Genomic DNA, 27453 nt, shown 5'->3' on the forward strand with positions numbered 1-27453 from the left:
TTGGTTGCACCACAAGTATAGTTGGTTGCACAACAAGTATAGGCAACTTGTCATCTGCGGGGGGGCGGGAATTCACATGTAAAGGTCCCATTGTTTTTTGTAAACTTTTCTGTTAATTTTAAAACCTCATAGAAAAACCAAAGTCACATTTTACTGTAGTTCAAATGGCTGACACCTTTATATTTCAGTGTCCTTCCAAATAAACCACTGACATAACAATTCCATTTGTATTTGTATTGATAAAAAATTTTGTTCCCTGAATCACAATATAAATATATTTAACATATATTATATGGTATTTAATATACTGTATCTTTTTAATGTCAACATGATTTAACCTGAACCAAATGATATCTATGCCACATTCTTGTTTGCCATAGATATTGCTAGTCTGTGACCACACTTGATGGAGAAAATATGGGACTTTAGTTATATCCAGGGGATAAGTAACTTGATGATCTATTGGCAGTTTTCAATTCCAATCATCCATCCCTGTGTTAGCAATAGCAAGAGATTATGTGAGGAAGAAATAATGAGCTGTAGTGGGAATGCAAGTTGCTTCCAGGACTATAATTTTATGGGCTACATAGATCAATGTTATGACATTGAGTTTTGATTCATACTTGTTCTCACATATGGCATAAAGTCACAGTCTACTGAAAACACAGTCTGGGCTAAGCCCCATGGATCAGTTTTTACCATAGCTTGAGGTACACCAGTGCTTCTTAAAATGTGGTCCTAGGAATCCCAAGAATCTCCAAGACCTACTCAAGGATCTACAAAATCAAAATTATTTGCCAGCCTATGTTGAAAAGTAATGCAGTATTAAAATCCCATGAAAAAAATTATGAGAAGCGGCTGCAGCGGTAAATGTGTTAACTGTAATCTTTAATATGGTAAACATTGATAAATGTAGCTCACACGAACAAAAACTCTTTTGGGGTCCTCCATAATTTTTAAAACTGAGAAGGGGTCCTGAGAGAGAAAAAAGTATAAGAAATACTTTCCACATAAACACATCTACGTGTTTCCTTCTGTCTCTTACATGGGAGGCGAATATGCCACTTTCTAACTCAGTGGTTCTCAACCTTTATAGTGCTGCGACCCCTTTAATACAATTCCCCACGATGTGGCGACCCCTTTAATACAATTCCCCATGATATGGTGACCCCAATCGTAAAATTATTTTTGTTTTGAATTTATCGCACCTGAAGCTGTATTGGCTAGCGATCTGAACTGCTTGCGATTGCCTTGAGGACAGAGGCATTAAAGCGGAGACTCCTCCCCTATTAAGTTTATCGCACCTGAAGCCAGATTAGGCTAGCGATTGGGAGTGATTGCAGCTGGCTTGAGAGGGAGACATCAGAGCAAAGATTTCTCTCTTTTTTAATTCATCGCGCCTGAAGCCAAATTCGGCTAGTGATTTGAAGAGCCTGCAGCTGGCTTGTGGAGTCAACCATTGGAGCGCAATTCTTCGACTCGCAAGTATACTTCTCATATTTCCGATGGTCTTAGGCGACCCCTGGCAAATCATCATTCGACCCCCAACAGGGTCGCGACCCACAGGTTGAGAACCGCTGTTCTAACTACTATTCCAACAGGGGTCCTGTTATAACACCTCTGTGTTGAGGCTGATCAAGTTGCTGCCTACACAAAATGCAATCTTTGGCTTCCAGATTTGCAGGCTCTTGATAAATTAGCATTGTATTTTTATTATGGGCATGTGGGTAGGCATTGCATATGCTCATAGTGCTTTCTGTGCCAAAATAACTTATGCATCAGCGAATTATATTGAGCCTGTGACTTCATCGTTTTCATTGACAAGAATAAATTCCTTTCAAACTTTGTCAAGCATGCTTAAATGAAGTTTAATGGTAGGACACTTAGACTGATTGTAACACATCTCTTCTGTAAATCTGGAGGACAACACAAAAAACTGTTTTATTTTTCAATAATGCTATAACAGGAAGATTTGAATTCTTTTATGCGTTCAGTGACTATCTTTGATAAACTATCTATTTAAATGACTCTTTAATTGAGTTTGTATTTTTAATTAGTATTCTCTATAATACTTGAATTAACCATGATATTACTTATTAAAATAATTTGCATTCCAATCTGGAGCAGGTTAATTGCAATAATGAAAAGAGCCTCCTGCCCATCCTTTAAGGGATAGGCATGCTAATGTGACTGTTTGGAAAGTTCTGGTTGGAAAATGTCTAATCCCCTTTTTTAAAAGCACATTAAATGTGACCTTCCTTAAAAATTAATATACCTCATTTATTTTTAAGGGGAGAGAAAGATAGGAGAAGCAGCGTGCTTTGATTTTTAAAACAAATCCTGTTGGGCTGGTACAGATGGAATGTTCTTGCTAATTGTACCTTGTGTCCACATCTAAATTCCTTGGTTCTCCTTAGAACTTCCCTCAACAACTTGAATGCTTTTGTAAAGTCTGTCTGTCCTAACAGTAGCCCCATTTCACATCTCAATTACTGTTTAAAATGGGCGTATAAACATGAGTCAAGAAATGACTCTAGAGTCTAGGATAGGGGTCTGCAAACTTGGCTCTTTTAAGATTTGTGGACTGGAACTCTGAGAGTTGAAGTCCACAAGTCTTAAAAGAGCCAAGTTTTCAAACCCCTGGTCTACGAGAAGCGGAGGCAGAGCTGGGGGCTGAGTAAAGCATGTCATCAGTTTAGAAACCTTGCGTTGCCACAAGCAATCCAAGTCTCCTCCCTTGAATTCTGTTGACCCTTATCTAACATCAATTTAGTACTGACCATTAGTTGACCCAATCCTTGTGTATAGGATTCAATAATCATTTGTGCTGCAATCAACACAAATTGTTCTGATTTTTTGTGCCTGACAATGACCCTCTTGGCTACCTTCACTATGGCAATGGTACAGAAGGTATCCCAGGCTGAGTCACATGCATGAGTAATTGTCAGAAGGGCCTCCAAGTCAAGGTAGCACACAAGTTTAATCTATGCAAAAGCCCTTCTTATCACAGTTGCTATCTGCTCTTTGAGTACCTCCAAGGCCCCCAAGTTGAGCACCGTCCAGAAAAGGAGAGACCTACCACCTCCAAAATCAATAATGGAAACATCCTCAATCTCATCTCAAATGCAACTACAGTTCTGTAAAGATCATTGCTTAAAATGTTATATCCCTTTATCTTTTATTTCTTCCAAGTAATTTTTGAAGGAATAAATTTTAGTTTAAGGAAACTAAGATTAAAAAAAGAAAATAATAATAAGAGGATAAAGTACTTGAATGTTTGCATCCTTGAATTATTGATAAAAAATAATAAAGGCAAGATAAAAAATTAATAAATAAACTTCTATGTTGTATTGCAGCATTATTGCCTGCTGAGTGAAATAGGAAAGCCTTTAAACCATGTTAAAGGAATGAGTGTACATTAATCTGGGTTTTCCTTAATATGCTGTCATACATAATGTCAGAAAGAATTGTTACTTTTAATGTATCTTTGCGCAAGTTCTTTGAAGTTTGATGTAATCCTCCAAATTTGTCACTGGATCCTAATGTCCAGATTAAGGTATATTGCATTCTGAGTGATCTCTACAAATATTCAAGTTTGGTTTCTTAGTTACTGTGTTGCATGGGGATAAAGAAATGTGTTGGACTGAAGTATAAATTAGGTGAACTCTTTTGGGCAGCCTTTAGAATCCCCATGAGAACCACTCTGATGTAGTGCTTAAGGCATCAGGCTAGAAACCAGGAGACTGAGTTCTAGTCTCAGCTTGGTCCCAGTGTCACCTGGGTGACCTTGAGCCTTTACTCTCTTGTCAGCCCTAGGAAGCAGGCAATATCAAACCACCTCTGAAAAACCTTGCCAAGAAAACTGCAGGAACTAGTCCAGGCAGTTCAGGAGAGATGTCCTGAAGCAGATTCCCCCTGCCTTCTGCACTCCTGCAGGGAAATAAATGTCTATGGAGATTCTCAGTCATCCAGTCATGGTTGTCCCAAAGGTGCTTTTTCAAGAGGCAACTGGACTTTCTGGTTTTTTTTTGAAGATAACATAATATAACATAATAACAGAGTTGGAAGAACCTTGGAGGTCTTCTAGTCCAACCCCCTGCCGAGGCAGGAAACCCTACACCATTTCAGACAAATGGCTATCCAACATTTTCTTAAAAATTTCCAGTGTTGGTGCATTCACAACTTCTGCAGGCAAGTTGTTCCACTTATTGATTGTTCTAACTGTTAAGAAATTTCTCCTTAGTTCTAAGTTGCTTCTCTCCTTGATTAGTTTCCACCCATTGCTTCTTGTTCTACCCTCAGGTGCTTTGGAAAATAGTTTGACTCCCTCTTCTTTGTGGCAATCCCTGAGATATTGGAACACTGCTATCATGTCTCCCCTAATCCTTCTTTTCATTAAACTAGACATACCCAGTTCCTGCAACCGTTCTTCATATGTTTTAGCCTCCTTCATTGTTTCATCTTTGATGTTTCGCTTCTCATCGCAAAAGCTGCTTCAGCTCTGCATTGCCAAAGTTCTAAGGAGATTCTCAGTCATCAAGGTCATGGTTGTCTCAAGAAGCAGCTAGACTTTCTTGTTTTTCTTTGAAGACATTTCACTTCTCTCCAAGAAGCTTCTTCAACTCAGAAACTTCTCATCTAAGAAACTTCTTCAGCTCAGAGCGCTTCTCAGATGAGAAGTGAAACGTCTTCAAAGAAAAATAAGGAAGTCCAGTTGCTTCTTGAAAAAGCACGTTTGGGACTCCTGCAGAGAATATAAAGTTTTCTTTATAACTAGAATCAAAATTTGGGTACAGCACTTTCAGCTCCTCAGGGACCTTAGAATTAAGAATCTCCAGTTGATGGGAAGTCCAGGAATAATTGAGACCCAGAGAATATATATTTCAGGTAATGGCTATCTCTAACAAGGTAAAATGTTTAGTCAGGTGTTAAGATCTTGATGTATCACATCTTTGTGAATATTAATCAAGATAAAGTTTAAGCATATGCTAGCTCAAGTAAAGATGATGCTTACATTAAATATTTCATGCTTCATATTAGCCATCCACACAGGAAATTTTAACAGTAATAGGGCTAGTAAAGGGTAGTGATAATTATTCTCTGCCTATTTTTTTAAACAGGGATTGATATTTTCTACAGAAGAGTTGTTTTAATATGTAAAGCTCATAATAAACCTATAAAATTAGTTTGAATTATTTTATATGAGTCAAGTATATTTCTAGTTCTTGATTAATTCGTCCTCCCTTAAAATTAACAAATGTCTTAATTCTATAACTTGGGTAATGTTCCAAGTCAAAATGTAGACAAACCTTGCAAATACCATATTACTATCCATAGTTTCAAAGTTAGCATTGTTTCAGTTGCCACTGTTTTTTTTAAGAAAATTACATTCAGCTGTTTCAATCTCAAGCCAACAAACCATTTTTTGTACTTCCTAACTCATCTATGCTATTGACCTTTTTAAAATTAATACAGCATTATTATTGCTGTTGTATCAGCTTTACCCTGAGGATAAAGGTTGAAGTGAGAATTCAAAAGATGAGATTTAATATGATTAAGAAAAATGAGGAAAAAATTAAAATGAGGGGAAATTGCAATTACAAAAAAAAGCATTCAAACATCCTTCCCTCTGTATTCTTTTTTTCCTCTTCTCCTTTATTTTTTCCCAATTAACCCAACTGCTACTCAAGGTTTTTTTATAGTATACTTTAAACTTCTATGATTATTGCTCCTTTCTATTTAGATTGCTTTATTTATTTTTGAATGGTTTCTTTTTTTTCTTCAAAAACTATATTCTAAGAGTCTTTAATGTGCCTTCCTGTGTGATATATTACATATAAAGGAGCCATTCCTACTTGAATTTGGCTAGGCTTTCAACACAACCAAGTCTGAAGGGAACATGGAGTTGACAAATTTGTCTGTATGATTGTCTGGGACTGAGAAGTTAACACAATTTTGAAAAATGGCATTTTTCAGTGACTGTTGTATATGGATATTGTTATTCTGAGCAACTCCAAGAAATTGATGGATATATTTGCATACAATATTTGTGCTTTGTATGCCTTTAAATAAGGGTCTTGAATATATTTAAAATGCATGCAGATCTATGTAATTTGGAAGAGAAATATGCACAGTTGACTGATATTCTATCATGTCACTGTTACCTTTATTCTGGATTTTAATTATTTATTAAATGTATATGCTGCCCATCTCACTGTTGAAGCAATTCTGGGCAGTTTACAAAATGACAAAAGGATTAAAATGACAATTAAAATTTGTAAGAATTGAATAAAGACTAAAAAATCAAGAAGATGGAGTGGGTTCTCACTCTTAACTATTAACCACTTCCAGAGCTAGGCTTTAAGGGCCTTCCAAATGTCTAAAGGGATGGGATCTCTCCTCTGGTGGTAGAATGTTCCAAAGGGGGACACAACAGAAATTCCATGACAGACGGGTCTATAGCAAGCCTCCCCCTTCCCCCCCCAATGCTGGAATGAGTGGAGCAGACCAATCCTAATGGAATGAAGCATCTCCTCAGATACCACTTTAAGGTTTTGGTTACCACCTTTAAAGTGCTCCACTTTAAAGTGCTTAGGGCCCGGGTACTTACGGGACCGCCTGCTGTTACCTTATGCCTCCCACCGACCTGTACGCTCACACAGAGAGGGTCTTCTCAGGGTGCCGTCCGCCAAGCAATGTCGGCTGGCGGCCCCCAGGGGAAGGGCCTTCTCTGTAGGAGCTCCTGCCCTTTGGAACGAACTTCCCCCTGGTTTGCGCCAATTACCCGACCTTCGGACCTTTCGCCGTGAGCTGAAAACGCATTTGTTTATTCAAGCGGGACTGGCTTAAATTTTTAATTCTAAACAATTTTAATCGGGGTTATTATTTATAAATTTTAAGGGTTTTTAAATTTGATTGATTTAATTTCGGCCATTTATGGATTATGTTTGTTTTAAGTTTTTGTTTTAATTGTACATTGTGTTGTTTTTATACTTTGGCTGGCTGTACACCGCCCTGAGTCCTTCAGGAGAAGGGCGGTATAAAAAAATAAATAAATTAATAAATAAATAAATAAATACATACATACATACATACATACATACATACATACATACATACATACATACATACCCTGGACCTTTAGCCACAATAAAGATAGCCCATTTAGCCACAGTATGGATACGGTTTAGAATAAAGCCCTCCTTTTATATTTAAGTCATGTATAATTAATCTAAACTTCTGCTTTTGTTTATTTTTTGAATTACATTTTTGGTTAACTTAAAGCTTTAGAAAGCTTTAGCTAGGATTCAGAGACCCTCCACCTTTGTTTTTTTTTACAGTGACCTTGTGAGTTTGGTTTAAAAGAAAAGATTTCTAGTTAAACATAAATTTATATTAGGCCTTCTGGGTTCTGTTCATAACACCAAATATTCATTCATTCATTCAATTTCTATAGTAATAGAATACAGTATATTGCTGTGCTGGCAACGTTTAAAGAGAGACTGGAAAAGGAACAAGGTACCAGTGTCCACCAATAGTAATAAAAGAAATATTATTCTCTATAGACGGTAGAAAATGGACCTGAGTTATCTGTCTACAGTGTCCGAAACAAAATAGATATCACTAAGATTATAAGACTATCATTCTAAAATCCAATTAGAAAACCACTATCGTAATTGGATTCTAATCTTTCAAGAATGTAGTTCTAACCATTTTTCTACAGCGCAAATATGTTATAATATACATACAGGGTCGTAGGCTGTGTATTCATTGTGCATATGTTTCATAATGGACATAACTATATAAATGTTTGTTAAAGGCATTTCTGTGTTCCTTTTACAAAGAAAATTTGGAATTGCTATGAAAGTGAAACACTGCCATCTGTTGGCTGATTTACTTCTTTTTTTACTGTATAAAGTTAAAATAAGTTCACAAGGATGAACATATATTACTTGAACTGCTTAACCACATTTTAAAAATGCGATCTATGTAGGTTGAAAACTTAACACTCGGAGATGTTTCACAGTACCCAAGAAAGGTATTCATTAATAATTGGTATATTAGCTACACAAGTCACAAAATCATGCAGAGTTCAGTCCAACATCAGCTTATTGCTAGATAACAGGGGAATAGGTAAATGTTTCTTTCCTGCCTAGAAGGAAGTATATTGAGAGTGAGCCACAAATTAAATAGTTCTTCCCTAAATGGTTGTGATATAATTATTTGTAACTGATGCTTATAAAAATAATGCTTTCTTTACTCTTATGTCCTAAATTAGTTATCATCTTGTATGGATAGATTCAGACAAATATCAGTAGAAAAATGTCCTCATTTTTAATATGCTTGAAACATTCTTGAAACAAATGTATGCTGTAATTAACGCATATGTATTAATTGATTCTGCATGTTTGCAGTTCTTAGGTTAAAAATAGATGATAATTCATAATTAACAATGTGCTAAATAATCTAGCAATGTCTTGTGGACTTTTCAGAAGCTGGGAAAAAGGATGGCAGTTTGCCTTTTCAGTAATACTTGTTCATTCTTCCTTTGTTAGAAAATTAAGTAGCCACATACCCAATGCAACAACAGGCAATTAGCAAGAGAATCCTGGCTTAAACAAACTTAGAGATGAAGAGTTGGCAAATGGGACGCATACCTTCATAAGTGGAAGTTTACCGCTTTTGTTTTGCAGTTCTGTGTGACTGCAGAAAACTTGCTTCTAGAGACCAGGAGACACTTGTGATCCCAGTTTGAGGCTACAAATTGATGGGGAGGTTTCAGAAATTAGTGCACATGGACAAAGGAACAACTTGGAAGCCACGCCTTCAAGTGAGTTTCTGTTTGCATCATAGAGATTTCAATTCTAGAGAATTTTTATTTCTCTGGAGGGTGAGAAAAAAGGGGTTGCAGGCTACACATGACCTTTTGAATGTCAGCAAGATAAAAAGTTAATGGTCACAGAAGGTCCAGACACTTATATTTACTCACGCTATATGCAGTCTGGAAAAACAGTGGAAATTGTGTTGTTGTTGTTTTAAATAAGCCAGCTCTCTAAAATACAGATAGTAAACTATTTCTTAGCTAAAATGATTTGGGACAAGCGTTCCACACGTTCTTCTCACTTATTCCAGTGTGTGATTACAAGGATGTAAAATTAAAGTTTGGATTATATCAGTAAAACACTGATAACGAAAAAGCAAATCACTGGTAACAAAAGGCATTTAAGATAAATATTTATAGAAATCCTTTCTACATGCATGTCCTACCACATACATGGAATTACATTGCCCTAAACCGATGGGGGCTGGCTGACTGACTTCCAAATGGCCATGTACCTTCTGAAGCTCAAGAGCACCTTAAAAGACTTACGTGTTATTGTTTCAGTATGAAAATAAGCATTACTATAAACTAGCAGATTATGACAGGCATACTTTATTAAAGATCAATGGCCAATTAAACTATTGGGAAATCTATATTTAAATGGGTACTGTCAAACCAATGCTTATAGTGTAATCTTACTTATTTTGATTCAGAAGCTGAATGCTGCTCTTAAAATTGAATCTATCCACAAACAAGGTCTGTGCTGAAATTGTGTTGAACTCACCAGAACTTATTTTCAAATATGCATGGATCTAGGATTTAAATATAAAAAGTGTGATGGATTGTGGATTGTGTCTACAAAGGAGGAGGTGGCATGATGGACTACAGTGAAGTAGAAGGTTCCCAGAAAGGAGAGAGCACATTCCAAGAACGAGTTAAGACAACACAGTCCAGACCTGAATCCGAGAAAGAGGAAGAGATTTAGGATAGCTACACTCTAGAATCTCCCAGGGTATATTTATTGGGATTAGAGTAGTATAAATTTAATCTGGCAAGATTCTATCTATATGGTATAAACCAGCAGTCCCCAACCTTTCTGGCTCTGTGGACCAGCAGTGTGGGGGGGGACGGGACAGAGGGGATGATTTTGCTTGTGTGCCCGCTGCTTGCACAAATAGAGCTTTGCGTGCTCGTTCACTGCTTGCACAGTCCGGTTCCAGGCTGTGGCCCAGGTATTGTGGACCCCTGGTATAAACAAATAAAGAACTGAACTTTGGCTGGATTGTTCTGTGTCGATCTTGGGCTGGGCCTGACATCAAGCATAGATAAGTTATCTTTTTTTTCCATGCTCATAGTGTCCCTTGCTTAAGAAATACATAGTTGATTGTGTGATCCTGTGAATATATGTGTATGCGCATGTGCACAAGCCTTTGAGCAGCAACAATACATAGGAGATCCTATTGATTACTGCATTGTATGGCAAGTTTTGACAGATCTCAGAGCTTCTCACAGTGAACTGGCATTCTAGGAATGTGTAGAAGCTTGATGTTGGATTAACATTGGTAATCACCCTTGCAAGATGCAAGCATGCAAGCTGCTGTACACTTAAGTATATACCATGTTTTCTGAAGAGTCCAGTATATTCAAGAAAAGGTTAAAATAATGGCCATTTTTTACCAGAGGCTAACAAATAACCAAAGAGTCTCTTCACCACCACATAAAGCTACAGAAATATGCATATGGAATTAATGGAGATGAAGTTAATTAGTTTGACTTGAAATGAGTGAAAGCAAGTCAGTGAGAATATTTGAAACTTTTACCTTGAATTTTGCTCTTTGCTTTCTTTGGCTTTGGGATAAACTTCATTGTAATCACACGGATTGATATACTTAGTGGCTGTCCTTATTTTCCCTATGAAGATAATTGCCAAAGTGGATGCTACTCTATGCACATGCACTCACTACTCTCTCTATAAGCCCATCTCAAGGAGGTGATCTTGTATTGGACCTTTGCAGGGAAGATGCTGCCTCATTGCTGGATATATTACTGTATTTTGAAAAATCTCTTATTGTGTATGTAGACTGATAAAACTTTCTCAGTTTCGCCCATGGGCGCAAAATGCTTAAAATAATAAAGATACTTCCTTTCCTTCTCTCATAATTCATTCTTTTCTTTTCCACATATCTTGTGTCATGCTCCAAACTATGAGAAAGTTCATTCTATGGCTTACGTGTCTATTCTTCACCTAATTGCTGATGTTGAGTGTTTCATGGTGAGGAAAGGATACACTACATATATTTGCCATGATTACCACCTGTCTTGCCATGCTTGAATCTCAGGATTTGGAGCACTGCCTTGGGCATCTAAGATTAAACTGAACCTCAGGAAAGAACTCTGGGAAATGAAATTGGGAGAGAGAGTGAAGAAGAAAGCTGAAAGGTGACTGGGAGAATATTGAAGAAAATATTCAATACCGTATTATTAAAAAATAGTCATTGCTATGAGGCCCATTTCAGCAACTCATGGAGAAAGATGAGAAATGTGCTTTCTTCATCAACTTTGCCAATCTATGAACAACTAAAAGCTTTGTGGTGTCATCTGCCAAGATATTTGCATGCCATTGGATTTTTTAGATGTTTATAAATGGGTATGTTGGAGTTTCTCTATAATTACTCGTTTTCTTAAATGGTCATTAGACAGGCAAGCTTGAGCATGCCTTACACTAAATCATTAAAAACCATGGCATTTCAGAAACCATGAGGTCTGGCAAACAATTTGATGCCAAGAGGAAAACAGTTTTGTCACCCTCCAGATATGCCAAAAATATGAATTTTGTAACTAGTGTGCCCTTTACAGAGAGAGATTTCTCCTGTCTTTTTGCAATGGCAATCACAATGGCAAATAAATTAGTAGAATTACCATTTTTGCATGCCATAAACATACAATTTCCTCTTTCTTGTGGTGCGATTAGACTGCTGTTTTTAACTAACAGGGCTATATGCAGCATTTTACTTTAAAACATCTGTATTACCAGTTCTACTTGATGAGGTTATTTGAGTTGCCCAGGGCAAGCAGCCAGCTCCTTGAATCCCAGCTACACCCTGCTCTATGATAGGCAACTGTGGTGGGTACCAAACAGTGAATGAACAGTAAAGAACCTGATGTCCATGGGCTCTGGTTCTCAAGGTCAATGTTGCACACATTTTGCCTTCCCATAAGCAAACAGAAATCTCTCTGTGTGTGCATTTCTGCCCCCCCCTTCTCTCTCTCTCACACACACACACACATCCTAGAAAAGGCATTTTAAAACTAAACGCAGAGTTGTATATCTGAGAATCAACATCTTTCAAGTATATGGTAAAGTGACTAGCCTTTGGCACTTTGTATATATATTCCAAAACTACTAAGATTCAGATAGAGCCTAGATCAGCCAATAATATCAGGTGGTGCTCAGACTTTGAATCATTCTCTTTGAATCATTCTGATTCCTCCACCACTCCGTATATGTTTTTCTGCACCAGAGCAGGAATGGACCAGTGAGTCTCTGGAGTGTTATTTTTTAACCTCAGCAGCTCTAAGGTATGGTCTTCAACTCCCAGAATTCCAGGCCAGCATGAAAAAGATTTTTGATCTCTGCAAACCAAACTAAATTTGACCAATTTAATATTTTGTAATTCAGGTATTATCTTTCCGAGGGTTTTAAAATCTAGCAGGCTTTCTATGGGTTGCATGTTTACTACTGCACTTTTTTCAAACCTGACAATGGAATACTTTAAACAGAGGTCTTCAAACTTGGCAGCTTTAAGGTATGGTCTTCAACTCCCAGAATTCCAGGCCAGCATGAAAAAGATTTTTGATCTCTGCAAACCAAACTAAATTTGACCAATTTAATATTTTGTAATTCAGGTATTATCTTTCCGAGGGTTTTAAAATCTAGCAGGCTTTCTATGGGTTGCATGTTTACTACTCAAGGTACTGCACTTTTTTCAAACCTGACAATGGAATACTTTAAACAGAGGTCTTCAAACTTGGCAGCTTTAAGGCTTGTGGACTTCAATTCCCAGAATTCTCCAGCCAGCATAGCATAGCTGGCTGGAGAATTCTGGGAGTTGAAGTCCACAAGTCTTAAAAGCTGCCAAGCTTGAAGACCTCTGCTTTGAGGATTTGCTTAATCCCCTGCTTCAACTCTACTTTGTGGAGTTTGTCACCTATTTTGTCAAAGCTGAATTGTAAATTATGTGAGCTCATGGCAATTTCTTCTGTTCATTTATTGTCACGAATAGCAGTTTTTTGTTTTTTATCCTGCTCAGGTGACTCCATCTGATATGACCTTTCATGGCCTTAATATCAGGAGAGTACCTCTCTTTCTATACAAATAGAGTGGAAGGCTTTAGTTAAGTAAATATTTATCTGTCATGTAATTGCACAGAAGGGACAAAAAGTTGTCCCCTGTCCATGTTCTCCTAAAAGGGTTTTTGCTACTACCCATTTATATCTTACCAACTAACAAACAAGTGTTGCATTCCCAAAACTTTTTAAAATGCTCTGCCTGATGCAATAATATCATGGGGGCAGGGCTCCATTATAAAGTATTTTAGTTCTAGAAATTTCCAAAACCACGTATTACATCTCCTTAGTATAAATACCCAGATGAGCATTTAAAGAACCACAGTTACTGTCAAGTAAACAATTCTTAGTATCTTTCAACAATCATACACATTAGATTTCTCTTCAACAGAATCACCTGATACTAATTTTATACCATAGCATATTTGATGTATAGGTAGTCCTTGTTTAGCAACTATAATTGTGACAGACAACTCGATCACTAAGTGAAATCATGACTATACTTAGTATCTTACTTCAGCTTACCTTCACTTTACAGACGGGCGACAGTCATAAATGTGAGAAATGCACATAAATGTACTTTTCCTTGCCATCAAAGCTGTAAAAGGTTACTAAATGAGGTATTTGCTAAATGAGGACAGGCTGTATTGTATTTTGGTATGATTATGCATAATTTATTTTTTACAGTATACATTCTGTTCAGAAAATATGTTAATGGTATCCACAAACCTGCAAGCCTGCAGCTCATTAGTTGAAAAAGAGAAAGTTCATTTCGTGAATAACAAAATAGGCATGATTAAATAGGATGACAGTGGAATTATGGGAATAGATTTTGGAGTTGAAAGCATGAAGTTTGATTTTGTAATTAGGCCAAAAGCAGTAAATGAGAAGTTCTGTAGTTGCTATGAAAGAATTTGTCAAGACCCACCCCACTCCCAGTGTTAAATTATTGGAGCAGCATTTCAACTTGTCTTCCTTCGGTTAGCATTAAAATAAGATCTATCAAACTAATGTCCAAAAATATAGTAGGAATTAATTTAACAAATACAAAGTACTCTAAACATAGTTGTTGGCTCTAAAGCTGTTATGAACTTGGGAACCTTTTTTTCATTTTTGGCTTTTTCATTTGTTTCTACGGAAACGGTGAAACGGAAGAGGGGTGATGCCAGAAGGGAAAAACGTTGGAACCCTTGTAAAAATGTTCTTGTTCAGGGAGTAGAAATAAGCATTTACATTTCTACTTGCCCTCAAACAGGCACTGATGTCCAAATTGTGCATAATCATACCAAAATATGATACAGGTAGTTCTCATTTAGCAAATGTCTCATTTAGTAACCTTTTACAGCTTTGATGGTGAGGAAAAGTAACTTTATGACTAATTCTCACATTTATGACTTTCACAGGTCTGTAAAGTAAAGGTAAGCTGAACTAAGATCATAAGTATAGTCATGATTTCACTTAGTGACCGAGTTGCCTGTTCCAATTATAGTGTCAACATCTGAGCGAGAACGCTGTTCAAAGTTGCCACAATGCACTGTTTCAGAACTGCCACACGTGTGGAGGGGGAGGCGGGTGCAGGGGGGGCACAGATGGGTGTCAGGTGATGGGACTCACGCTGGGAGACGAGCCAGGAAGGCAAGCCATCATCATAAGCCATCCAGGCCTGAAGTATACTTGCTGGAGCTGGCTAGGAGCAACCAGGCTCCAAGAGTACTTGCTGGAGCTGGGCCCAAAAAGTACCTCCTTGAGCTGGGCAGAGAGCAGCTGAGTCAGTATACTCAGCTGGCTAGCAGAAGCCAGTAGTGCTGGCTAGAAACCCTTTTACTTGTATTGTTCACCACGTACCAAGCTGAGACTCCAGTAAAGAGTCTTCTGCTCACGGTGTGGCCTCCTCTTTTGCTGGCTTGGTTTGGAACTGTGACATATAGTTGCTAAACAAGAACTACCTGTACCCCAAATATGCTATGGTAGAAAATTAGTATCAGGTGATTCAGTTGAAGAGAAATCTAATCTGTATGATGGTTGAAAGATACTAAGAATTGTTTACTTGACAGAAACTGTGGTTCTTTAAATGCTCATCTGGGTATTTATACATCTGATGAAGATTGTGCTCTGTTACTAAAGATGTAGATACAAGTCCACTAAAACTGCAGCTCTGGTCCATTTCTCACCAATTTAAAAAACAAAAACGAAAACAAAAGCTGAGCACAGAAGGAGCACATTTTATCAGGAGAATCATGCATGCAAGCGTGCATAAGTTGCAGATGGACTTGTCTTCATAGAGTGGGGGGATGTCAAACTCGCTGTGTCACATTGTTGTCACATGATTTTTTGCAATGTTTCCCCCCTTTGCGGAGCTGGAGTGGGCGTGACCTGCACATGATGCATCCTGCCCGCGGGCCTCCAGTTTGACACCCCTATCCTAGAGTATTGAGCTTTGGTCAGTTAAATGTATGAATTAGAGAAAAGCAAATGCATTATGCCATCTTGTAAGGCAGGGGTCTCCAACCTTGGTCCCTTTAAGACTTGTGGACTTCAACTCTCAGAGTTCCTCAGCCAGCTTTGCTCAGGGATACCTCTTGCATCTGTGATCCAGCCTTGAATAAATCAGTTCAATTTTAACTGCAGATATCAAATGAGAAATTTTACATGGATGAACCAGTCTATATATTATATTTGGCAGCAAGGCTTGTGTTTATTTATGTGACCAATTATTCCACTAAGTGTATCAAGAGAGAAATTATGTGTTTGAACTGGGAAATATATATTTATTTTAGAAGTGAAATAAATAATAAAAGCCTAGACTCAAGATGTTATTCTAACAACAGATGAAAAGCTTCCCTTCAGAACAGAGAGGGAGTGGGGGGGGGGAAGGGTTGATTACCTTTGGGGAGATTCTTCCTTGATTAAATAGAAATGATCGGCTAGAGCTACCTCCTTGGACATTTGATCTATTAGCTTTTTCCCCTGCCAAAAATACTGGGTAGGGAATGTTGTGTTCTAGGTCATGCATCGATTGGGCAGTTCAGTATTCTTGTTTTTGGCAAACACTGCAAACGCCAAGTGTAAACAAAGGCACACACAACAGCTCGCTGAAACCTCACCGTTATCCTTTTAAACTATTACAGGCCTATCAGTGCTTGTATATATGTAGCTGTTCTTAACTACAGTTATTCAGGATGTCACTTTCTGCAAATATTACTTAAGGCTAGGAATTCTGCCTTGCCTCTGTGGACACTTCCTTTAATTTCTGAAGGTTTTATTTTTCATGCTTACATTCTTTACATTCTGGCGTTTGATATTTTTTTATCCTGAAAAAAGTACACAGAGTTGTTTAAGCTGTTTCTATGCGTTTAAATGCATATGTACTGTATAAGTAGAAACAGGAAACAACAGCTGTAATGACTTATTCTGGTAGAAGCCTCAGTAAGTTTAAACATAATGAAGATTGACAACTTTGAATTAAAAAGAGCAAACAATTTGATATAGGCATGTTATATGGATATATTAGAGAGCCAGTTTGGTGTAAAGGATAAGGCATGAAGCTAGAAACCGGGAAACTGAGTTCTAGGAAATAAAGCCAGCTGAATGATCTTGGGCAATCACTTTTTCTCAGCCATAAGAAAGAAGCAATGGCAAACAACTTCTGAAAAACCTTGCCAAGAAAACTTGTCCCTGAAGTCTCCAAGAATCAGGCAACAAAGAAAAAAAATCATATTTTACTTTTATACCTATTAGAGGTATGTCTGGTTTGGGGAACTCTGACAAAGCCCCCATGAATCCAAAGGCTGTCAACCTCCTGCTGGTACAAAATAACTGAATCTGTTTTAGGTTTCTTCTTCACAACCAGGTGACTTTATTTAAACTTCCCTGCCATTAAAATAAATAAAAGTGGTGCTTGAGAACCGGAAGGCATGTGATCCCACCCACAAACCAAACCCCATTTTCACTTTTCAACCCTCAACTTTCCTAATGTTAATGTGATTAGGTTTTTGTACTGGACAGGAAAAAGGAAGCGTCCACCAACGTAGCCTATATGTCTTTTCTGTCCATATCTCCTCCCCAAATGACAATATTATGCTTCTATCATAATGTCCTATGAGCACATAATTTCAAATGAGCTACTCTATGAAAATCTGTGTATTAAAATCCGTATATTAGGTCATTAATTACACTCTCTGTTCCCCCAGGTCACAATTGGTCAATTGTATACAGCAGAGAAGCTGGTTATTGAGTGCCCACAAAAAGCATAATTCTGATGCTTTTTTTCTTCAGAAGTAAAGGACGACTACTGACCATTCCCAGCATTCTACAGCAGGCAGATTTACATTTAAATGCATATTACTATCTGTATATATACGACTCAGCTATCTTATTCCTCTGGTTTGAAAATGTAAGAATGTTTGTATAAAATATAGTTTTATTAGAATTTTATTATTTACGTGCCAATAAAATGGATTGATTTCATTGTACATGAATGTCATTGTTTGCTCATACATTTTCCTGACAATAAAATATTTGCTCACTTCCTTCTGCTAATGTGCATTTTTTGTCTGGGTCATGAGTGCATTTTGCAACTCAGGAAATCAGTCTCAAAACCAATTTCTATAAACTGAAGTCCATTTGAACTTTAGTCCCTTTCCAGTACAATTCTGTAAAAAATATAAATTTCCTACCAGTGTAGCTTACATTTGTTATTACGTGATCTTAAAATAGAAAATGTGAGAATTTAGGACTCTATAAGGACATTTCTGAAGACATGACTAGCCACAATTTGTAACTCACAAATGAACAGGACTCTTTCTTGATTAGACAAGCTTCCCCTATTCCAGGGATACTAACTGGAGATCCACACATCTTTGTTTGCAGCTACAAAAAAATTCCAGTAAGAACTTAATTGTTTCAACAGATCATTTTGTATGCTAACAGAACATGCAAGTAAGAAACAAATTGCTTCACTAGGTTGCTGACTGTAGAATCTTCTTATCGGTTTCAAAATTCATGAACCAAAATTAGTCTGTTTGCTATTTCAAAGGTCAAAGACCAATACCAAATAAAAAAAAAAATCTGAAGTTTTGCAAAGCAGTCAGATATTTAGTAGCACACCTGATGAGTGCTACTAGTTATTTAAGAACACACAAGTGTCTGTGAGCCATATCAGATAAGTAAATATAACCCCAAACCACATCCATTACTCTGTAATAGAGAAACTTGCCAAAGCAAATTTGTAGGTAGGCAAACTGTGTCCATAATTGGCCAAGTTTGATTTCTATGCGGGACTGTAGAAACTGAAATGGCAAAATATTTTCCAAGGTTATGGATCAATCTATATTTAGTTTTGTCACAATTTATGTAAGCTTGTGTAAAATATGGTTGTCTTAGAAATCTAGTATGTGGCTTCTAGAAATCAAATTTTATAGGCCGTGTTGTTGAAAACCATGCTCCTCAATTAGTATAAATTCATCACTGTTAGTTCTAGTAAATTGGATCAGTTGCATCATAGAATGTTTCGCCACAACCACAAGAGGTTTTTCCAGACAACTGCAAATGCATGTCTTCTACAATGCTGGATAGTGAAACCATCCAAACTAAAAACTGTATTTCCATATCAAGGGCCTGTTTTTCATCAAACAGGCTGAGAAAGAATATTCTACATTCCTCCGTAGTATTTGTTTATTGAACACTTCCAAATACTTCAAGAAATTGCTTTAGTCCATTTGAACTGTGCATCTTCCCTATGGTGAATCTGGATAGAGACAGTTATACATACTCCAATATCCCAACCTAAACTGACGTTTTTACATTTATTTTTTTCAGGCACAGAAATGGGATGTCCAGAGCTGACATCACCCCCCAAAAAAATGTCTTTCACTTTGGGGGACAAATGTAAACAAAGGTAAAACATGAAGGCCCAGAAAGACACATTAAAAACTCAGTACAAGACAATGATATGGTAGAATATACCATAATCTGCACAATAACTTGCATGAATACAGCTAATGTAAAATTACTGTTAAATATTTTGATTATATTTTTCTTAGTTGCATAGACATGTCATCAATAGTATTTACCTCAATAAACATTTCTAGGATTGCAATCTGAATGTCTTCATTCCCAGAAGTTAGTAGCAGTAAAGCACTGATTTCTACTGTTACAAACTCTGACTTTATAATGGGTAGTTAACTTTAGGAGCACATAGGTAGGTACATTTCAAATTAATGTAATTTATGAAAATGAATTTATACTTTCTCACAATTGAACAAAATAGTTATCAAAATGCCTTAACATATTAAAGAACACACAACTAATCACTTTTTTAAAAGAAGACCCACTCATCTATAAAAACATAAAGCTACCGAATCCAGGAAAATTCTGGAACCAAACTTTCTCTTCTATCCCTCTGAAAAGTATTCCAACTGAGGAAAAAACGTATATATCTCCTGAAGCAAAAAATAAAGTTTTGACATTATGTTCTCAGAATAAGAGTCAAACGCATTCTTTCAAATGAAATATGCCTAGTAGATATTTAATTATACAAGAATGTATTGGTTTAATTCACTGATTATATTTACCAATTTCAGACTTGTCAATTATGGCATTTTAATCCCCTTTTTCTAGTACCCTAATCCAAATTGGGATATTTAATTCTTGATTTGATTTTTAGATCACCATCATTAATTGACTCTCAGGAGGCAACAATCAAGTATAGTAAAATAGCTACACATATTCCTTATATTCTTTTCATGTGAAAAAGGACTAGCAGCAAAGTATATTTGGGGGGCGGGGATTACCAATTCCAGTGCAAATTTTCTCACAGACAAGGGTTGGAGAAAGAGGGTTAAATTCAGGAATATAAACAAATTTCAAAAGTGATCCAACTAGAAGCTAGTTGTCTCAGCACATCAATGGCAGGAGGAACATTAGGAAAAATAAAATACATTTTATCTTTCCTTAGAAACATATTTCAGAATACTATCAAAAATGCATGAGGTGGCCTGGACTTTTGGCATTTAAAACCAAAGCAGACATCACTCCACTTAGTCCCACCAGTCAATGTTACTTTTATTTTGCAACTTTCTGGATTGGCCCCCTAACCACAGAACAGAATAGGCCCAGATCTAGTAAAGATTTCCATTGGAAAAAGGGAAGATATTTTTACAAATTTAATCTTCCCCCTACAATTCACCCATGATTATAGGGTATGGTTTCTCAACCTCAGTTGCTTTAAGATGTGTGGGCTCTGACTCCCAGAATTCCCCAGCCAGTAGGAGATAGCACTTGATAAACAAAATTAGAGCATCCTTCAACCTGAAGATTTCCAGAGAGCGCAATAATTTTAATTCTCCCAAATTAAATTACCGTATATACTCGAGTATAAGCCGAGTTTTTCAGCACATTTTTTGTGCTGAAAAATCCTCTTATCGGTCTCGACTTATACTCAAGTTTTTTTAAGCCCTCGGCTTATACTCATATATCGGCTTATACTCAGTTTTTTTCTTTTTCACATTTGCGGACTGAAGCCCTGCGGTGCAGTGAGAGGGCGGGCAGCCGCCAGCCTTCTCAGCTGAGGAGGAGGTTTCAACCGGTAGGTGCCTCATTCCACCTGACATACTGGGTCCCCAGTTTACCCCAGTTTTTGGGGTAAAATTGGGGACCTCGGCTTATACTCGGATCGGCTTATATTCGAGTATATACGGTACCAATTTTTAATCTATACAACACAAGAGTTTCTAGATATTGTGCTCATAGTATTCAAAGCAAGTTGCAGTATGAAGAAGCATCTAGTATTGTAGCTGACAAAAATATTAAGATATACAGTATGTATGAATATTTCAAAGTTCACCTTTTGACAAACACCGAACAGAAAATAAGAGGGCAAAGGTGATAAAATAAGTCAAGGCTTTGAACTGAGTTCATTTTTGAAGTCTTCACACACACTTTTCTTGACAACAATATGGAATGGCCTGCCATTTCCTTCTTTAGGATGTTTTTTCGCCTTCCCAAGGCCCATCATCCTGGGACTTCCAGACTTCACATCCAATAACTAGCCAGTTTAATTAGTTTCATAGAACAACCAATACTGGCTACATGCTGAAAATTTTCAACTTGTTATTTTATGTTTGCTCTGTCTCAGCTTCAAAACCTGTCAAGAGAATTAGTCTCTCTTTTCACATAAAATCAATGTTCTGATATTTTAAACACAACAAATAAAAGCAAACACAGCCTTTACTGCTGTTTAATCCATATGGGCTTTAAGAAATCATACAATCTTGCCAGTGCAATAAAACATCAACACCAAGACTTCCTGAAATCCCCTGCCTCTCCTTTGCAATAGGTTTGCAAAGGCTTGGTTAAGACACAACACACACACACACACACACCAAAAGGCAAGAATTGTCATGTGTAGCAAAGCAGGAATGTAATTTATTCATTTTGAAAAGCATTTTATTTTCTAAAAAGTTTGACAGTATTTTTTTAGTGTATCCCCAGTGCATATTTAAAGAAATTCTTACCCAATTCAACTGTAACCATTTCTTCATTTGCTTCCCTAAAGGCATTAGAAGCTTTAGAAGGCATTAGAAGATGTTTGATATTGCTGTCATAGAACAGGAACATTTATATACTGTTCATAGATTTAACATATTGCACACAAACCAAAGGTTTCAAGATTTGTTAGCATCTCTGGGTATTTTTTCATCAAGACTCTGCCCGGGAGACATGTTTTCTATATTTTGGTAAAACCAGTTTTTACTGGCTTTTACTAAAAAGGCACATAATGTTTTGTGAATTTTTTTCTGATTCCTGCTGTGAATGTTTAGATACCACATAGTTTAAGCTTATTTAAAACCTTAAGAGGTTTTAACCTATTACATAACCTATCTATCCCCTCATATGTGTAATTATTTTAGAGAAGTTATAAACTGCCTTCTTTTCCTGAAATAATACAATCTTACCACTTAAGGTAGTGGTGGCAGCAAAGTTTATGTTGGAAATGAATTATGACTCACTACTGACTGTGGCACTATATCAAGTATTTTCTATTCCAAAAGGAATATTTTTTTCAGTTTTTCAACTTTTTCAATTGCAACACTAACATTTTGGAAATAATACTAAGAAGAAATAATAAACTCTACAGGAGTTTGTGCATTTATAATACGTCTTTTTAAAATGACTTATTTTTTTCCTGAATACTGTACAAATAAATGTACTATTTCAGCAATAAGAATCTTTTTTTAAAGAAAAATTAAAATACTACAAATCAGTGTGCCTTTTTCCATACCAGCTGTGTAGCATTTAAATTTCAATTATAATCTAATCTTTGTCCCAATTCATTTGCCGAGTGCATGATTAATATTTACTTTTGTCAGACTATGCTTTAAACGAACAATTGGGAGCACCATAAAATTTTAAAACAATACTTAACATTAAAAAAGGAAGTATATTGTTTATAATGATTAAATTCTAAATATATGTTAATCAGCAAGCAGCCAGAAAAGTTAGAACTGCTCTACATAACAAAAATAAATGCTCGTCTTATCTCCTTTACAGGAATGCAACAGCATATGAAGGGGACTCTACCAATTTGCAAACATGCAATACACCTATTTGAAAGCCATACTTTGCCAGTATTTACACCTGTAAACACCTGGCGAACATTTTCTTAAAAATTTTTAAGTACTCCCTTCCCCTTAAAAAACTATTAGGTCTAATAAAAGATACAATTACAGGATATTACATTGGAAAACATGAATAAGCAGAGTTTAAAATACTTTATTTTCTCTTATAATCTCCCTTCACCCTCACTATTAAATAAATGTGGGTTTTAATTATATAATATTTCTCTCCCAGATGCTCATAAGAGAAAATCAAACTTCAAACTACCAAAGCCTCTGTATCAGTATCTTTTAAAAGTTCCAGAAACTTTAGAAAAGATTTTTTTTCCCCAAAAGAAGCTGAGAATGGCTTATTTAAAAAGTTCTCAAGTTTAGATAAGTATTTTCGGAAGCACACCCTGGTCTTTCCAACGAAGACTCTTCATATGCATTAGATTTTTCAACATTCTGAATTCTTAGGCTGCAGGCAATAGTGTCTTAAGCAGTGGTGGGTTTCAAATTTTTTTACTACTGGTTCTATGGGCGTGGCTTGGTGGGAGTGGCTTGTTGGCATGGCGTGGCCTGGTGGGCGTCGCAGTGAAAGGATACTACAAAATCCCCATTTCCTCCCGATCAGCTGGGACTTGGGAGGCAGAGAATAGATGGGGGCGGGGCCAGTTAGAATTTTTACTACCGGTTCTCCAAACTACTCAAAATTTCCGCTACCGGTTCTCCAGAACTGGTCAGAACCCGCTGAAACCCACCTCTGGTCTTATGGGTTCTGCAAATTGAAATCAGACATCTAGAACACAGAAAATTGTCACATACACCTGCAGTTTTGTCCTTGAAAGGCAAATATTTTAATGTATTTATTATTTTATTTATAACATTTATATAGCCACCCATCACCTAATCAACTCTGCAGTTACATATGAAGGGAATTACATTAAGGAGATCTTAATTCAACCTGATTGCTGAACAGGTTAATTTTAGATCACTTAGTTAAGATCTGGAAGAAACTATTCAACTAATCAAGAGTTTACTGAACTGTTCCTTCAAAATTACAATTCAGTGTTGTGCATTCCATCTATTACTATCAGGTAAGTTTTCAAAATTCAACATGACATGATTTGGAGATACGGAATCTGCATTTTAAAGAATGTAGTAGTCATGAAGCAGAAAATCATTTTAATTGTATTTGCACTGCTCACTGCTCATAGCTAACTGATAGAATAGCCAAAGGCCCAAAGGGGTAACTATCCTGTACTTCTCTTTTATACATACATTATTAAATTTCAATGAGGGTAGGGGGGATGCAAGTTGCATCTAGACAGAAAACTTCTACTGTTGCACCTCCTTTTCCTTTGGTCATCCTCTAGGCCTCATCCTCATCCTCTAAAGTCAGCCTACTAATAGTCATTCAGATTTGAATTCTCACATACATACTTAGTTCACAGCTTATATGGATCTCCAAGTAGCATGGGAATTGTTCTTAAGCCATGTGATTCCCTTGGATAATGGAGCAGACATTAAAATTTTCAATGCAAACCATGCACCATTTCTTCAAGAGCTGATCAATTCCTGCTAAGAAGTGTAAGTAATCTTTTAAGCAAGTAGTTTCCAACATACATATCACTTACAGCTTAATGAGAGTAGTCATCCATTATAGACTGATATATTGCAAAAATAACATAATTTCATAGCTGCAATTATAAAGAAGCTTTGTTCTAAGGCACAATAGGCAAGGGAAAACCCTATTCAAACATTTTTTGCTCTGGTTATCCAATTCCCAGAGAAGTGTTCTGAATTTGGGCAGCATTCTTCTAGGCCTTGTAGAAGTCACTGCCTAAAACAGGAAAAAGCAGCTCAAATCAATAAAGATGGCTTTAAAGGGGACAAAGTTCCAATCCTACTGTAGTTCATTCTCTTTTTCATACCCAAAAGTGGACATAGCCCCAACTCAGATACCCATACCACGAAAGAGAGACTTCACTAGAACTGCTATCCAGTGGGTCTTATAGCATTCTCATTTTCCTGGTCAAAAGTGCCAGAAACATTCAGGATTCTTGTTAACAACGCAAATGCTGGCTTCTCTCTCTCCTAAGCCGGACCACGATTCTCCCATTCGGCTGCCTCTTCGATCCAATTCGAAGCCCGCAAGGCTTCCCAGGCTGGCGGCACGACGACTGAAGCGCGAAGGTATTGGCTGGGCTCTCTCGCAAGTTTGGACCGCTAGAAGGAAGAAAGGGGCAGAAAGGCAAGTCGTGGATAATAGGTTCAGCCCTTAGGATGCTTGTGCTGCAGGACTCCGGAAGATTGTAATAACGCAAGGCAAATTAGGCTGGTTTCTGGAGCAATTTCAGGCTCTCGCAAAAGCCGGGCTGGCAACCCGGCCTCCCGAGTCTCATCACAGGGGAGTCGCTGACTTCTCCGAGCTGCAATCGCGGAGGGTGTAGTTGGCCCCGCCGTTGTTGTCCCAATGCTCCCCTTGCTGGCTTCGATAACAGATGGCGAAGTGCACGGCCGTCCCGTCTGGCAAACCAGGAGGAAGGCAGAGCGAGAACTGGTAACGCTCGACCGGAGCAGAGCCATCCGAAGGGTCCCCATCCGGGAGCGGCAGAGCCGGAACGTCCAGGAAAGAGAGCCATTCGTTGAAGGTGTAGCGCACCGTCACCTCCTTGGAGCCGGGACAACTCAGCACCCTCACCACACCGCGCACGTCCGTGGGCGCCCCGGCCAGCGCCGCTCCCGTCACCTCCTCCAGGCAGACGCGGTCCCGCTGCAGCCGCTCGGCGCCGTTTTGCTTGTCCGCCCCATCCAACGGGGGCGCGAGCTGGAGCGGGACCTGAGGCGGAGGCCGAGGAAAAGACGACGCCGACGCGCAACTCCCCAACTCGGCCAAGGCGGCGGTGAAGTCCTCGAAGTCCCTGTGCCTCATGGGGAAGCTCTGCAAGCGGGAAAGCACGGCGTGGGGCACCTGCGGCTCCTCGGCCGCGCTGTAATGCTTCACGCTGGCCAAGCACAAGCCCAGGGAATCGGCAAACTGCACCCGCTTCTTGCACTTGGTGCAGCAGCCGCGGAGGCCCCCCGTCGGCGAAGCGGCCCCGTCCTCCTCGTCATCCTCGCTCCCGTCGCTCTCGCCCGGCAGCCGCCGCCTCTGCAAGAACCGCGCCGCTGCCAAAGAAGGGCTGTCCGGCAGCGAGAAGGAGCGGCCGTGGCGACGGCGCCTCTCCAGCAGAGCCTCCTCGTCTTTCTCCCGGGCGGCTGCCGCGGTGCAGTCCCGCGGTTGCTGCTGGTTCTCCTCCGCTGCTGCCGTCGCCTCCTCCTCCTCCTCCTCCTCCTCGGCGTCTTCTCGCCATGCTGGGGCTAAAGCAGCTTCTGCGTTAGGCTGGTGCTCCCCGAAGGGAGCAAAAAGTTGCCCCAAACTCAGGACTGCCGAGCCGCGGTTCTCCATAGCATGGCGCCGACGCTAAGCCAAAAAGTTCCTGCCTCGGGAGAAGCCAGCTTCGCTTTTTTTTCCCTCTCTCCCGCCCCACTTCGGAGCTCCGTGGGAAGCAGCGCCGCTCCGTTTCAAGTAGGTCGCTTTATCTGTCGGAGAGGCAAAAAAAAAAAAGTCCCTCCGACCGGGAGGCGCGCCCCCTTTTTCCCTCCCCCCTCCCGAGGAAGGATGGGGCGGGGCGGGGCGGGACCTCCCACAAGAACCCGTAAGGGAAAAAAGAAAAAAAAAAGACATTCGCCACAAGCTCAAAGGCACGTAGCCGCTCCGCGCGGCAAATTGGGAAGCGGGCGGGCGCGCCTCATTCTCCTGAAGAAAAGGCGGAGGGTGGGGGGAAAGGAATATAATAATTTAAGCGGGAACAAGACCTTCCCGGGCGGGGCCGAATGGCTTTAAAGGCTCCCAGGCCCCCCTCCCTCTTCTCACGCGGCAGGCTTGGCCCCTCCTCCCTTCTCCCCATATGGCATCTGCAAGTTTGAGAAGGATTTTGGGGAGCGCGGAGCTCCCGGAGAGGAAGTGAAATAAGAGAAGCTTTCTTCGCCACAGGAAACTCTTTTCTGATTCAAGCCCTTAGTCGACCACCGCGGCAGCCCCACCCTTTTCCTCCTCGTCTGTTCTTTTCTGTGATTGGGGAATTTGGGGGTTGGTATTTGTGTCGCTGCGCGATGTTGGCTATAAGACTTAAAGCTCCCATCAGTAGTCAACTATTATGCATTGCACTGGAAGGGTTTATCGCGATTCTTTTGCACTGCATGGCCAACCGACTCATTAGAGGAGAGGAGGAAAGAGAAGAGGCTGGGTTTAAAAATGTCTGAAAATCATCCATGGGATCCCAAATAGCTTGGTTCCTGCTGGGTACCGACAGGAACGTTTTCCCCAACAAGAATCGACTTGCCCACATGTTGTAACTTGTAATAGAGGGGGTTCACAGAGCAATCCCTGCCCTGGGATTGGGACCCCTGAATATATGTCTTCTAAATTATTGTCCCATACAATTTAGATACTCTCTCCCATTTGTGGTACAGGGTGTGTAGCCTGGCCTTTAGCAAGATTCTCAAAATGTGGCCATTCCACATAATTTGGGGTGCTAATATATTCACAAACACACACACACACCACAAAATACCTCTAGAGGGTGGGGGAAACAGAAAAGTACCAGAACATAGATTAACCTTTCCTCCATCTGGTTTAATCTG

At 38.8% G+C, this 27453-nt stretch overlaps 2 protein-coding genes across 2 annotated transcripts in view; one reads left to right on the plus strand and one right to left on the minus strand.

Moving 5' to 3' along the window:
- LYRM4 (LYR motif containing 4) overlaps positions 1 to 17696 on the plus strand; it is a 51608-nt gene extending 33912 nt beyond the window's left edge. The window contains exon 3 of the mRNA XM_058178127.1: positions 17359 to 17696. Coding sequence (XP_058034110.1) covers positions 17359 to 17421 — 63 coding nt within the window. The 3' untranslated portion in view covers positions 17422 to 17696. The remainder of the gene's footprint in view (positions 1 to 17358) is intronic.
- A 5901-nt stretch (positions 17697 to 23597) lies between these two features.
- On the minus strand, positions 23598 to 26334 carry PPP1R3G (protein phosphatase 1 regulatory subunit 3G). Its single transcript, XM_058178126.1, has one exon. The coding sequence runs from the start codon at positions 26213 to 26215 to the stop codon at positions 25169 to 25171; it is 1047 nt and encodes a 348-aa protein (XP_058034109.1). The 5' UTR covers positions 26216 to 26334; the 3' UTR covers positions 23598 to 25168.
- Between the last annotated feature and the right edge of the window lie 1119 nt (positions 26335 to 27453).

The sequence above is a fragment of the Ahaetulla prasina genome, chromosome 3 (genome assembly GCF_028640845.1).
Source record: "Ahaetulla prasina isolate Xishuangbanna chromosome 3, ASM2864084v1, whole genome shotgun sequence".
NCBI lineage: Eukaryota > Metazoa > Chordata > Lepidosauria > Squamata > Colubridae > Ahaetulla > Ahaetulla prasina.

Coding starts and splice junctions, on each gene's coding strand:
- PPP1R3G (XM_058178126.1), bottom strand. CDS start 26,215: ATGGAGAACCGCGGCTCGGCAGTCCTGAGTTTGGGGCAACTTTTTGCT.